This window comes from Limulus polyphemus, unplaced genomic scaffold, assembly GCF_000517525.1.
Source record: "Limulus polyphemus unplaced genomic scaffold, Limulus_polyphemus-2.1.2 Scaffold4924, whole genome shotgun sequence".
Lineage (NCBI taxonomy): Eukaryota > Metazoa > Arthropoda > Merostomata > Xiphosura > Limulidae > Limulus > Limulus polyphemus.
Window position 1 is genome coordinate 15483 of NW_013670534.1, and position 13926 is coordinate 29408.

General features: G+C 36.5%; 1 protein-coding gene across 2 annotated transcripts in view; it reads left to right on the plus strand.

Annotated features, from left to right (window-relative positions):
• Positions 1-13926, plus strand: part of LOC106471868 (prolyl 3-hydroxylase OGFOD1-like) — a 72073-nt gene that overhangs the window by 14974 nt on the left and 43173 nt on the right. The window contains exons 2-3 of one of the 2 annotated variants that reach the window (XM_013932492.2): positions 7196-7367; positions 12774-12928. In XM_013932492.2, coding sequence (XP_013787946.1) covers positions 7199-7367; positions 12774-12928 — 324 coding nt within the window. In that variant the 5' untranslated portion in view covers positions 7196-7198. The remainder of the gene's footprint in view (positions 1-7195; positions 7368-12773; positions 12929-13926) is intronic. The other variant, XM_013932493.2, reaches the window with a different exon arrangement.

The window sequence follows — 13926 nt, forward strand, 5'->3', positions numbered from 1 at the left end:
ATTGACCCACCAATGTGTAGCCATTGTGACACTCAAGTCACAATAGCCCACATTTTACTGTTGTGCCGTGGTTACGATCGTGAGCGGTGGCATTATTTTAAACACATATTTTCTAAGAGTTTACCTCTGACATTGGACAGTGTCATTGATAATGGTGACACTGTCCAATTAGATTGTATTTTTAATTTTTTTACGCACTATAGGTCATTTTAATTGTATATAAATCTTTTATCAACATATATTGGTTTTAACTCACTGTATTTTTACACTTTATTTTAATTTACTTTCACTGTTTTTACTGGTTGTTTGGCGCAGATAGCCTTATTGCTTTGCACCATAAAACACCAAACAACAACAAATATTTCTTGGCCTTGTGTCTTTGGAGGGGTTCCTAATTCACTGGAGACCCAAGATGATGTGGCCTGGCATTGTTTCCTAAGGTTTCTCATCTTTCTCAACCTCACCATTCTGATTCTCTTTCTAGGCCTGCTGAATGCACAACTTCCCTTCTCATTCCAGCATTCTGGCCTTCTTCTGCTTCTAGTCCTCCCACTTTCCAATGTCAGGATCATCACTCCTCTCATTGGTGACAACCATATTGTGTCTGGCTTTGTGGAGGCCTGTTTGTCTTCTTTGTCAACCTTCGGTATCCATTTTTGTGAAAGGTGAGTTCTTCAGGCTCTCATACAAAGTCCATCTTTCCACTTCTCTTCACACCTCCTTTTTTCTGTGTCCTTTCCTCATCCCTTTATTCCCCATTATCTTCAGTGTTTCAAGTATGTGATCTCCAATCTCTTGGCCAAGAATGCCATTGATATGGTAATTACACCTACTCCTGTTTATTACTTTTGTCTTTTTATGGTCTCAAAGTAGACTGGAGACTGGTGTCGAGCTATTAGCCTGTCATATCAACTGATTTCTTATCCTTTGGTTCATTGTGGAGGGTTTATTTTCTTTCCAGTGGTTCTTTTTACATGGACTGTGGATGACAAAGATTGATGTTTTAGACAACTTTTATGCATCCTTATCATCCCGTTTATCAGACATTTTCTTGGTTTCATCTCTTGTGATTGGGTCCTCCAATCCTGTGCTCTTCCTTTTGCCATTGCATCTACTCTGTGCATCTTTATTTGAGTCGGGGAGCATTTGCTTGTCTTGTTCACATTCACAGATTGGGGCTGAGGTTCTATTATTAGTTAGATGATTGGCTTCTCTCTTCTTCTTGAAAGGACTCCTTGTCTCACACCTGCATTCATCTGCAAGAGGCTGCTCAGCTGAGCTAGCTTGTCGAGCCTTCCAAGTATTTTCTCACACTCATCCTATACTTGATACATCTGGGCATGTTCTACTCCTCCCATCTCAGTGTGGCTTTTTTTTTTTGTCACTCTGTGCATCAGTTTCTTTTATTTTGGGAAACTCTAGCTTTCTTGCACCATTCATTCATTCAGGCTCCACACACATGCCTCATTGAGCGTGTGCCTCCCTTCTCTTGTCAAGGATTTGTGTTGATGGCTTGACCGATCCAACACCATGGTGAACATCCCCTTGCAGCCTCGCAACTGCATCTTCATCTCTTCAAAGATGCCTTTCTGTTGGGCTGGGGAGCATCTCTGAATGACAACATGACTTTGGGCATGTGGGCTCTACAGGAGCATTTACTACACATCAACATCCTTGAATTTATTGCCATCTTTTGGGAATTTTCCCATTTCCTCCCTCTTCTTGTGAATTGGTTGATCATGATCCACTCTGACAATTTTAGGTTCAATTTTTATATCAACTGTCAGGAGGGTACCCATCTTTGACTCTTGTCTTCCACACATTGGACTGTTATTTTGGGCTTATTCTTGTTGCATTCATCTCCTAGCTTGTCATATGTCTTGAGTTTCTGAACTTGGTAACAGGTTGTCCTTCTCAGTCTTACAGGATTCTAATCATGGACTGATTTCTCCATCCTCAGGTTTTTCACTGGGTTTGCTCAGTTGGGCATGCCTCTGATAAATTCCTTCACCACTCTTCACACCAAACTTCCTCTCTCTGGGTCCTCAGTTCCTCATCCTTCAGCCCTGGCAGTCACTACTTTTAGCCAGGACTGGTCTCACCTTTTTCTGTATGCCTGTCCTCCTCTTCTTCTTTTCCATTTTGTTCTTTTAATACATAACACTTCTTGTCAGGTCCTGCTCATAGCAACTCCTTGGCTGGCACAAACCTGTTTTCATCTGCTTTCTTTATTGAGATCTGAACCTTCTCTTCCTCTACCCCATTCCCACACTCCCTTGCTCTAACTATGTTTCTTTTTCACACAGGGGTGTTGTCCCTTTGTCTTCACATGTGGGATTTGTCCACTCCATTGCCTGCAGGGCTGGACTATCCAACTGTAACCCACTTTTTGGCATTTTCGATGTCTGACCATAGTTTATCAGTTTCCACTATTGCTAGTGTTCAGGTGGCTTTATCAACTGAATTTTTTATTTCATGTTACTTTCAGGTGTTTCTTTTCCTGTACTCTCCACTTTATTCCAATCCTTCCTTCTTCACTGACCCACTGTTGTACTCACATACTTGATTGGGACTTTGATGTTATTTTACATGCTCTTGCACATGCTCCATTCCAGGTGCTGGCTTCATGTTCATTATACCTTCTTTCTCTGAAGCTGTATTTTCTTCTTCTGGCTAGAGGTTGCTGTCATTCTGATGTTTATGCCATTGATGCTTCCTGCACTCTCTCACTGCACTTACTTCCTCCTCTGTTCAGATCTGGCCTTTCTTCCTGAGACTTTGGCTGCTCAGAAAGGTGATTGTTCTTTCATATTTCATCCCATCTGATTTGTCAGCTGTCTTGCTCTTGCATTTCGTTTTCATCGATCCTTGGATGAGATCCTTCAGTCTGGCATGTGGATAAATTCACACACACTCATCTCCCATTACTTTCATCTTCTGTGGGATTTTGGCTTCCTCCATTCGCTGTTCTTCAATAAACCTACATACTTTTTTCAGCACCCTTCTCCCTTTTATAGGATCCTGCCAGGTGCCTGGTAGTGTCTCCCAGGTATGCTTATTTCTTAAAATTCACATTCGGCCAGTGGTGATGGAACTGCTCAACCCATCTGCCGTGGCTCTTTCAGTGCCCATTGTTGAGGTGAGGGTTTTGCAAGAACACTAGAGGTATCCTCATAGACCTATTTCACACTGCTCAAGTGCCTGATCCAGTCCATACCATTTCATGGATTGTCATTGAAAAAGCTTGCACCAGAGAAGTGTGTGCCCACTTCTTTGGCTTGCACTTGCTGGCTTTTAAATATAGGCTTTCACAGTCACCCATTGCATTGTCTCCAGTAAAAGACCTTTTCAGCATGCATCCAGTGGTGATCTGGGCTTGCACACCTTGAAATCTCCCCTTCTTCAAGTGAAGCATGGGAGACCCTTGCCATTTACCTGTTCCTACCTGCTGGAAAGTTCCTTACTGTTGTGCTCAGCACTGGTGGGAAGTAGGGAAGTGGAGACACCATGTAGTGTGGGTTATACCTCAACCAACTACTGTGCTCTCTCTCTCTCTGTTGTGAGAGTCTGTCCAATTGATTTGAGATGAGACATACACTGTACAGTCTGATTGTGCTCTAACTACACTACACTTCTGGGCTTGCTAACCACTTGTGTGCAGGTGCTCCGTTGGTTATGATCAAATACTGCCCATCCCCTCTACACTTGAGGCTCTTTTGCTTTTTCCCCTGTTTCCTTCCAGGTGAAGAAAATACCCTGGTCAAGATGAGATGTGGTCACATTCCATGGGCTTTCTCTTCAACTGCTTTCTGGAGGGAGCTCATTTAGATATAATTTTTGCACTGGCCCCTTAACCTCTTCAATGTGAGAATCTAATTACTTTGTGAAGTGGTGAGGTATCAGCTTTGGAGTAAACATTTTCCTTACCTGAAAATGTATTTCTGATAGATACCTCTGCACACCTTCCCACCCTTACTCTCCACTTCCCTTACATTTTATTCTTGCCTCATGTAAGAGTGAAGCCTTTCTGAGTGCAAGTGCTTAAGGGGAGATACTACACAAAGAGGTTTTATTGCCCTCCTATTGGTGGAGAGCTATCGTCACATTAAAGTGACATTATGCATTAGTGTAGTTCACATTAAACATGATTTTTATGTGGGAGTTAGCTCAAGGCTAGTGGCATGCAAATCTCATGAACCTATTCTGTGTGAGAAGTGAGTAACTGTTGGAAATACATTTTTAGGTTAGGAAAATGTTAACATTAGCAATAATCAGACTTGGTCATAACTCTCATCTTATTGTAGTACCAATGATGTTATTGAACTGGTAACTGTGGGTAGAGGAGTTCATGTTGTATGAAACTATAATTTTTAATTTGGTCATAATATGGGCTTTATTGCCCATATGAGATAATATATTTTGATATAAAATATAAATTATGTGGATTTCTATTTGATTATCGTTTGTAACTTAAGAATACTAATAGACTTGTATATGGTCAAATTTTTAAAAGTTTTTGGAGCTTGTGGACAGAATAGATATTATGGTATAAGCTAAGAAAAATACGGTATCTTTTATAGTGCATGTTGAATGTAGATGAAACTAATAACATAGCAAATCATAAGAAATATTACCTAGGTTCAAAGAGTTTCAGATAGGTTTTGAAGATCTTTGTGGATCTTTTCTATTTGAACAAGAGGTTTTATGTGAGGGGGGGGGGGTCATTCTATGACAAATCACTTAACTGGTAATAACCTAACATATGCAATTTACACCAAACTCAGTACATATAGTTTTTCCATAAATTTTAATAAATTTCAGCCTGATCAGGTCATGAAGATAAAAGTTAGAAAAAGGGTCAAATTTTGTTTATGGGTGTCTCCCAACTATTAATTAATTTTTTACTCTAATAAAACTTTTGTGCTACAGATTTGTTTTAGTTATTATTTTATCAGAAATTGCATTCACAAGGTTTCCAAAAATGGTGTATGTGTCTGAACAACAGACCAGTTAAGTTTCCCTTTACCAACTGTTTTTTCCTTGAGTAAAACCACAAAAACTTTTTCAAGTGCTTTTGTAAAAATAAGTGTATCGCCTTTCATCAATAAATCTACAAGAAAATAATTTACTGTGAATAAAATCCAACTTTAGGTGTATCTTTCATATCAGATAATAGATATGAATTATATTCAGATGATGTGACTTATAATTAACTGAGAAATACTATTGTAAGAATTCAGTGGCATGTCTAAGGTAATATCATGGCAACAGTAGCAGATTTTCTTCCAGGTAAAATTTACACCAACTAGTGTAATTTTTTGTGGCCTCTTAGCCTTTTGAGATCTTGGTTCCATACCTTGAAGCCTCCAGTGGATGATGCAGCAGCATAGCGAAAGCCATGCCTGAATAGGCACAATCCTAATCAATGCTGGAGTGAGTGTTTACGAATTCTCAACCAAAAACAAAAATTGAAGTATAGAAAACTTGTTTGTTGTAGTAGGGGTGGTACAAAGTGTGAGGAAGGGGAACTCTTTTTGATCTCTTGTTCTAGCACTGGTCCAGTAATTTGCAACCAATTTTCTATACATCTGTCTTTCTATTTGAAACTTATAGTCTTCATCACCCAAAAGGTACTGGTAAGCTGTGTAGTTCTTTTGAATTTCATATCAGGTGCCTCTCTGCTTCTTCTTGTACTTTAATGTGAAGATTTGATGTGAGTTTTAAAGAGTTAAGATATATTATCTGAAATTAACTGTTTCAGCATTAAGGTATGCAGCTGGTTGAGTATGTTCCAATAAAACAGTTTTGAATATTCAAATGAGCAAGTAATGTGAGAACCTTAGCTGATATCCAGCTGTGGAATAGATCTATCAGAACCACATTTTAAATTTTTTAGCATTTTATAGGTAGTATTGTTTGTTTCTAGTTAAACACAAAGCTACACAGTGGGCTATCTGTGTTCTGCCCATCACGGTATTGAAACCCGGTTTCTAGCATTGTAGATTTACAGACACAGCTGTGCCATTGGGGGCTATAGGTAGTAAAATACCCACAAAAATAGATTGCTTTTGGGAACTGTGTGTAACAACCCTCTCCATCCCAACATTTTCACAAACTCAGATCCTAAAGTTGTGTTCAGATTGGGAATTTATAATTTACAAGATGGAAATATCCCTTGTACTTAATTGCATTCAAAGAATATTAATCAACTTGGGATACCAGGACCATCCTAAGAAAGACCTGCAACAAGTGATAATCCAGCCATGGTAAGCAAAGTGTAGTATCTGGTAAGAAGTGAGCAAAATTTAGTGGCAACAGCTGTCAGTGTGCCCCAGGCAACAGTATGCAGCATAATCAAGAAGGATGTCCATTTCGAAAAGTACATAGGTTTCTTGTATGACATATCCATTGAACTGTCGCATACCTCAAGCAGCTAAAGAATGAAACGGGTATTCATGCAATTCCATATGAAGACATGCTGGTTGAGCTGCTGGATGCAGCACCTGTAGATTTATATGATATTACACCATTGAAATAGGTGGTAGGAAACTATTATCCTTATACACTAGACAAATTATGAAAAGCAGCTGGGAGGAGTGGTGTGTTATGAGCATGGCACCTTACAGTTGAGCTTTTTGCCTTGGAAACTAACTGCAAGACTATTGTCAAGATGCGTGATAATCAGATAGAACATGACTGGACACTGTGATATAGGCTGTAACAATGTGGTGAGGTTTCATAATCATTTTTGTCAACCTCTGTAATTCAAAAGAGATACCTTTACTACATGTATATCATTTCTGTCCATATCACTGGTGGATTCTAGGGGAAATTTTACCATAGAAAATATACGGTTGGATAAACACGAGCTAGAATTAAAGTAAAAGTAATTATACATAGCTGGTGCTTATTGATCTAGAGATTATTTTTTTAAAGGATTTGAGACATCTTAGAACACTCAAATTATCATGTGAATGAAATTACAGAATTGGCAAATTGTGGGAGGTGAAGCATGGAGTAGTAGTGAAAAAAAGAGCAGAGGAAAAAGAAAGGTTTAATTCTTGGCATTGTCCAGAAAACTTTCTAAAAGGTATAGAACAGTTAAATCTCCCATTAAAGGGCATTTTATAAAATGATAAAAATTATATTTGAACATTATATTTGTGCTTATAAAATTATGCTTTTATTTTTCTAGGAAATGAGTTCTGCTACCAAACACCACCTAACTCAACAAATTACAGAACACCCACGAAAAAAAATTCAGAAAAGTAATCCAGAAACCAGATTGAATCCTTTGATATTCTCTGAAGATTTTAAAACTGCTATTAAAACTGCTTTCCAAAGAAAATTGGAATTGATCTGTGGTAGTATGCATAATTTACTTATTATTTTTAAGTCTTATATTGATCAGTTATTTTTGTAAACGCTGAATTTGATAAGTTAGTTATGAAAAAATAACTATGTGGAATACATTATGGTATGTTTTGAATAATTTCAGTTGGTACCTGTCTTTTTATCATAAAACAGAAACTATATTCAGCATGTTGGCCAAGAAAATAATTAAATTCCTTTAATTCCATATACCTTTTATTACATGTCATTTACCTAAGATTGCACATTTGTGTTCCCATGGGAAAGGTTTCTGAAAGTTGTAACTACTATGAGTGAAGGTAGACAGCAACCTTTTTCCACTGGCAGGTCAGGTGATATCTAGAGGCTTACAACCTCTTTTATGTTTCAATGGACATGACCAACTGGGTAGAGAGAGAGAGAAAATGCTTTAGCAAGCTTTTTGTGATGGAAGGCCCAGGAGGAGATGAATATATTAACACATTTACTCCTGAATTTTTATTCATTCTGTATTAAGCAACCAAAAGTCAGAGTAAAAATGGGGAACTTAAGTCATGAAAGGATAAAAAAAAAAAAGAACAATTGCATATGTCTGTAAGTCTAACATATTTGTGATGTATTAAAGATATACCTTTATGATAAATTGAACTGACTGCAAGATGGAATTAATTCAAATTCTTACTGACCAAATTTTTATTTCAGACATAGTTTTTGATGAGCTTTTAGAATACAATAGTATCTTGAGCTCAAAATGTATGTCAAGTGGGGATACTTAAAAGTCTTCTAATAACTTGCCAAAACCATTGTTTGAATCAGTAATTTTCACCTGTTGTTTTCTGTGTACAGTTATAAATGACTTTTAATGTTGATTTGTATCAACCAGCTTTATCAAAAATAGAATAAAATACAGGTTATTTACTAGTGTTCATAAATCATTTTGAAATTCTGAAATGATACACACACCTCTTCACACAGAAAGCTGTCTTTCCCGTGCATCTCTTTTAGAGATTTGCGTGCCACTAACCTTCAGGTCACCTTCACATAAAATCACAAGTTTTATCGTGAGTTGTGCTACTGCATAATGATATTATTATGCAGCAAAAGTCCTCCACCAAGAGGAGGGTGACACAATCTCCCTGCAATAACTCCCTCTATGCTGTTGTACTAGTGAATTTTCATTCTTTTTTTCAGCACTTAACACACCAGACATGATTTTTCTTTGTTAACTTCAAACTGTGCATATTTAATGTCTTCTACTACTTGTATGAGTGACTAGTTTCTTTACACACATTATATATATATATTAATTTTGGCTTCTGCAGACACATTCCCTGGGGATGACATGTCAACCATTATGAATATGTGGGTTCCCTTATGCAGTCTGGATCTTCAGCTCCACTCCCTTCTAATTTTGAGTTAAATGAGGATAAATAATTTTATTATTCGTTCACATGGTTTTGCTTTGGGAATTTTTCTTGTTGTTGAAGAGAAACCTTAAACTTTTTTACATTTCAGGCCTAATTTCTCAGGTATGCACCATTCTTTTTCTTTCCCCTGTATCATATTCTTCTTCTTGTTCCCTACTTCTTAATCCTAAACCTAACTCATTTTCCATTTCTGGACCACTTACATTTTCACAACATCAAGCCTCACCTTCCCTGTCTATCTGATTCTTATTTCCTCAGATTTAATCATTCTGCATCCCATTTTGAGATTCTCAATTTGGGGTTGCTTTTGGCTGTTGGGAAGAGGGAATATTTGGTGTTAGTTTACACCTCCAGTACCTAATACTCCTGTCTTTGCCCTTTTTACCACAATTCTTTACCTCTCCTCTCTACACCTCAAGTCTGAGGTACTCCATCATGTCTCAGAGCTGGTTCTGGCTGTTCCATTTCTACCATACCCTGCTCATTTGCCTCTTTGTTACTGAAGATTGTTGGGTAGGGATATTCTCTTATCCCAAGTTTTGCTTATTTTTTCCCTTCACCTAGCTCTTTTCTTTGCCCTGAAGTTGGAGGCATTCCTTATTTGATTGAATCCTGGGCTTAGACTGCCTGTCATTAATCCTCACTTTTGTACTTTGTTTCCACACTGTCCCCAACCTTACCCTCCACTATATTACCTTGTCTTAGTTTCTAGTTCCTAGTCTTTTGTTTCCCACTTCTCCACCTCCTCTTCTACCTGGCACAAGACTATTTGAGCTTGTTGATGATGTTGCTGTTGTATCAGGTCCCATAAATTCCTGGCTGTCACTTTTTGAGCTCCTGTGGTCACACTTTTCCATCTACACATGGGTTATTCTACTTTTTACCCATGGATGATTCAGTTCCTTTCCCCCTTCTCCTTAAAGTACTCCCTTTGTTTCATTTCCTCCTTCCACTCCCATCTATGTCTAATGTCTCATGGAAGCTGTGTTTAATCACCACTTCCAATAATTCCTCATTCCTACTCAATATCTTATTCACTGGAAAGTGGGGGTTCAACTCGTTCAAAGCTGGAAACAGCCTTCTCCCTTCCGCCCGTGAGCTATGAACGTATGTTCACTAGGATTCATGCTTATTTTATTCATTCTGCAGGAGAGGTTTATTCAATTCGACCGACCTCGTAACCACCAAAAAAAAAAAGGAAATAAACCTAAATTAACCTTTTTTTCTTTCTAGAATGACTTCAAATTGTAACATGAAACTACATTCGTTTATCCCAAGTAGCTCTAAGTTTGTAACATCATACATCTATTTATAATTAAATTTTATTGCCCTTTGAACCATATCTAACTACTATCTGTGCCATTATAAGTTATAAAGCACTCGGGAAACGTGCAGCTCATGTTATGCTATCGATTTATATTATCCATGAGCTGCTCACGTGTGTGACTCAAGAATCATTTTAATTATATTATTATTATTACTTACAAATTCACTTACCTCTCAAAATTTTTCTGGCTATCTAACTATGCAACAAGAGCCGTTACAAATTCATCCAAGCTACTTGTTAACTTTCCCATGGGAACGAATCTTGTACTGTAAGTGAAATTGACAATATTCTGTTGAGAATACAGAGTTATACAGTATGTCATTTGATATATGAAAACCTTGACTTTCTGTTGGTTATAGGTAATATATAATGAAATGTAAGAGAGAACTATCAACAAATTGTGAAAGAGAGGATGTGACAGGTGGGTTTGGGAGGAGGGGTCTGATTTTCTATTTGATAGCTCTGTAAGCAAACAGAATTGAAGACTATAAAAATTATGGTTTGTCTGAGCAATAGTGATTTTATAGAGAGTAATTTATGTTTAATTTCACACATTTTTGAGGGGTGATGTATAAAATAGGAATGATGACATGCTAAGACAAAATGTGTCATGTGGGTCACACTAGTGGAAATTCAGGATTTTTTAAAATATTCCCTCGTAGAATTAAGAACTTAAACTTGTATACTATTAAAATATGGATTATTAACTAAGAATTGGTGTAACAAAACAAAAAGTAGTATAATAAAATTTTGAATGTAATATACTAAAACCTTGTGTCATGCACAGTAAAGGGTAGCTGGGGTGATAGGGTTAACTGCCATGGGGGAATCTGATCCAGGCCCTCTTTCTTTCAAATCCTGAACCTTCCTTATTGGGTCAATTCTCAACAGGTTGGTTTCCTCACCTGCTATGAATTGTGTTGCAGACTGCCTCTCTTGGCCGGACCTTGTTATGTCTGCAGAATGGTATCTTCCCCAGTTTTTCCATTGGGGTTGCTCTCTTGGGGACTCTACTCATTGTTGCCTTGTCAACTCTTTCAATTTCATGCTTTCTCTCTTCTGATCATTTGTTCTCCATCCTTCATCCCTGGCTTTTGATACCTTCTGCCAAGTATTGTCACATCCTTATCATAATACTCACTTACCTCTGTGTCTATTACCTTGGATCTTGGCCTTGACTTGAGACTCCTTGTCATGTCCTCTTGGTGGTTCATCTTTTGCTAGCTTAACCTTGGTTCCCTCTTGTATGTCACCTATCAACCCAACATCCTCTTCTCTTGCCAATTACACACAATTACGTAAATCTTCAAACCCATGTTTAACATGTTATTAACTGTATCAGTAATAACGTACATCTTCAAACCCATGTTTAACATGCTATTAATTGTATCAGTAATAACGTACATTTCCAAACCCATGTTTAACATGCTATTAACTGTATCAGTAATAACATACATTTCCAAACCCATGTTTAACATGCTATTAACTGTATCTGTAAGAAAATACATTTCCAAACCCATGTTTAACATGCAATTAATTGTATGAGTAATAACGTACATCTTCAAACCCATGTTTAACATGTTATGAACTGTATCTGTAATAGTTTGAATATGCCCCAACCACACCACTGAAATTGAATCTCCGACCTCTTATGTGCAACTACTTGGATGACCATGTTCTTATTTCACCCATACCAGTGACACATGGGCCTTTTGTGCCTTTTCCTCCCTTCTATATTGGTCGAAGAGTGTACTCTTGAAGAGATGTGATGCAATCTCCCACGGGTGTGCCATCAAGGCACCTTCTAAAGGGAGCTCATCTAAGTAAATTTTACACCATTCCTTTCACCATATCAATGTGAGATTCTAGTTTTCTGTGTGTAGAGTTGTGCATCATCTTGGAACTTAACATTTTTCCTTACCTGCAAATTTATTTTCAATAAATGCTCACTACTGCACACACACTTCCCATCCTCCTCCCTCCTTCTGCTGTACTTTAAACATACTTTTCTCATTGAGCATGAAAATTCAAGGTGCAAAAACAGAGAGGGAGTTAATGCTCAGGGTGAGGTTGTGTCACCATCCTATTAGTGGAGAGCTTTTGCTGCATAGCAACATCATTATATAGTAGCACAATGCACAAGAAAACTTGTGAGATTATATGGGAGTTGCCTAAAGGCTAGTGGCATGCAAGTATCTAAATCAAATGCATGGGTAAGATAGCTTTCTGTGTGAAGAGCCAAGTATCTATTGGAAATACATTTTCAGATAAGGAAAATGTTAACTTTAGCTTCATTGAATTAAGAAGTTATTTCTTTTGTTAAAAGAAAGCAAAAATTCTAGTTGTAGGTGTTACAAAGTAGTTTTCTCAGAGATGTTGCCATCAGTATCTAGCATGGTTAAAGCTTCTTTAAGAACCTGATTTATTAACTATGTAATGAAAACTCTGCCATTAGTGGATTCAAGATTAATTTAACTGTAGTTAGTCTTTGGTTTTCTCTATGTGTTAATTGAACATCATTTTTTATGAGTTATATTTGAGAATGTCATTTTGTACTTAGATGTAATGAGATTAAGGTTAATATGTTTTATGCTATGTTTAGTTATGGTTTACTTAATTAGTGAGAATATTTTTATCAAAATATATCAGAAGACTTTTGTCTCAATCAGAAAATGGAGAAACAGTCTTGGCAGATCCTTTTCGCTGCTGTGTGTTGCCCAATTTCATCAAAGACGACAGTGAGACTTTTCTAGAAGCTCTCAAGAATGAACTGGTTGAGTTGAAGTTCACTGAGAAAAACAATGATTTGTATAAATTTCATCAAGTATGTTTCACAGTTTAAATCATATTGGAATGAAGTATTTCTAAATAGTTATCTCGTAACCATTTTGAGCTTGTTATAGTTTTCATGCTATAAATTTTAAATTAATGAGCAAATGTTAACAAAATTTGGTACATTATCAATAAACATTACAATGCTTTCATATGCAAAATATACATTTTTTTAAAAATTAAATCTTAAGGTTTGTAAAGCAATGTTTTTCTCATGTCTGTTTTTCTTTTTGCATATTGCCTATCTAACATGCAAAGTAATTTTCATTTTAAGATTAAAAATACTTTTATGCATCAGAAAATTTTCAAACTTCATCTGCGAAATTTTTATAGCATCCAGATAGTTATCAAACGTTTCTTAAGGAAAAACTTTATATTTTATCTGTTATTTTCACTAACAATTCTCTGTACGAGTTCAGTCAATTTGACCAATCTCGTAACCACCATAAAAATTAGGAAATGAATATAAATTATACCTTTTTCATTCTAGAATGACTACAAATTATAACACAAATGTTTAGATTAAATAGCTTAAATCTCATAACATTATACATTTATATATATTTATTATTTTTATTATATTGACCTTTCAGCCATGCCTGGCTACCAATACAGAACTTACAATGATGCGGCACACGTGCACTCATGTTACCGTATCCAATAACATAAAACTGACCTTTAGTCTGTCCAAAGTGACCTGTCTTGACTGCATTTTAGTAGACTAGTATTTTGTAAAAGACAGTCACATTTCAATTATTATACATTATATATGTATATAATTTATTGCTATTTTGAAATAAGTTCTTAAAACTTATTTTCTTAAACATAGAATAGTAAATAACGAAGTAAAGCAAACAATTATCTCTTCTAGTTATGCCCTTTGTACTCAGTTGCTGCTTGATGTAGGTTGCTAAGCCTTTAAAAAATTTGCAAGTTGGGGATATGAAACAAAATAATTTTTTTTAGGTTTTATATATACATTTGAATAAC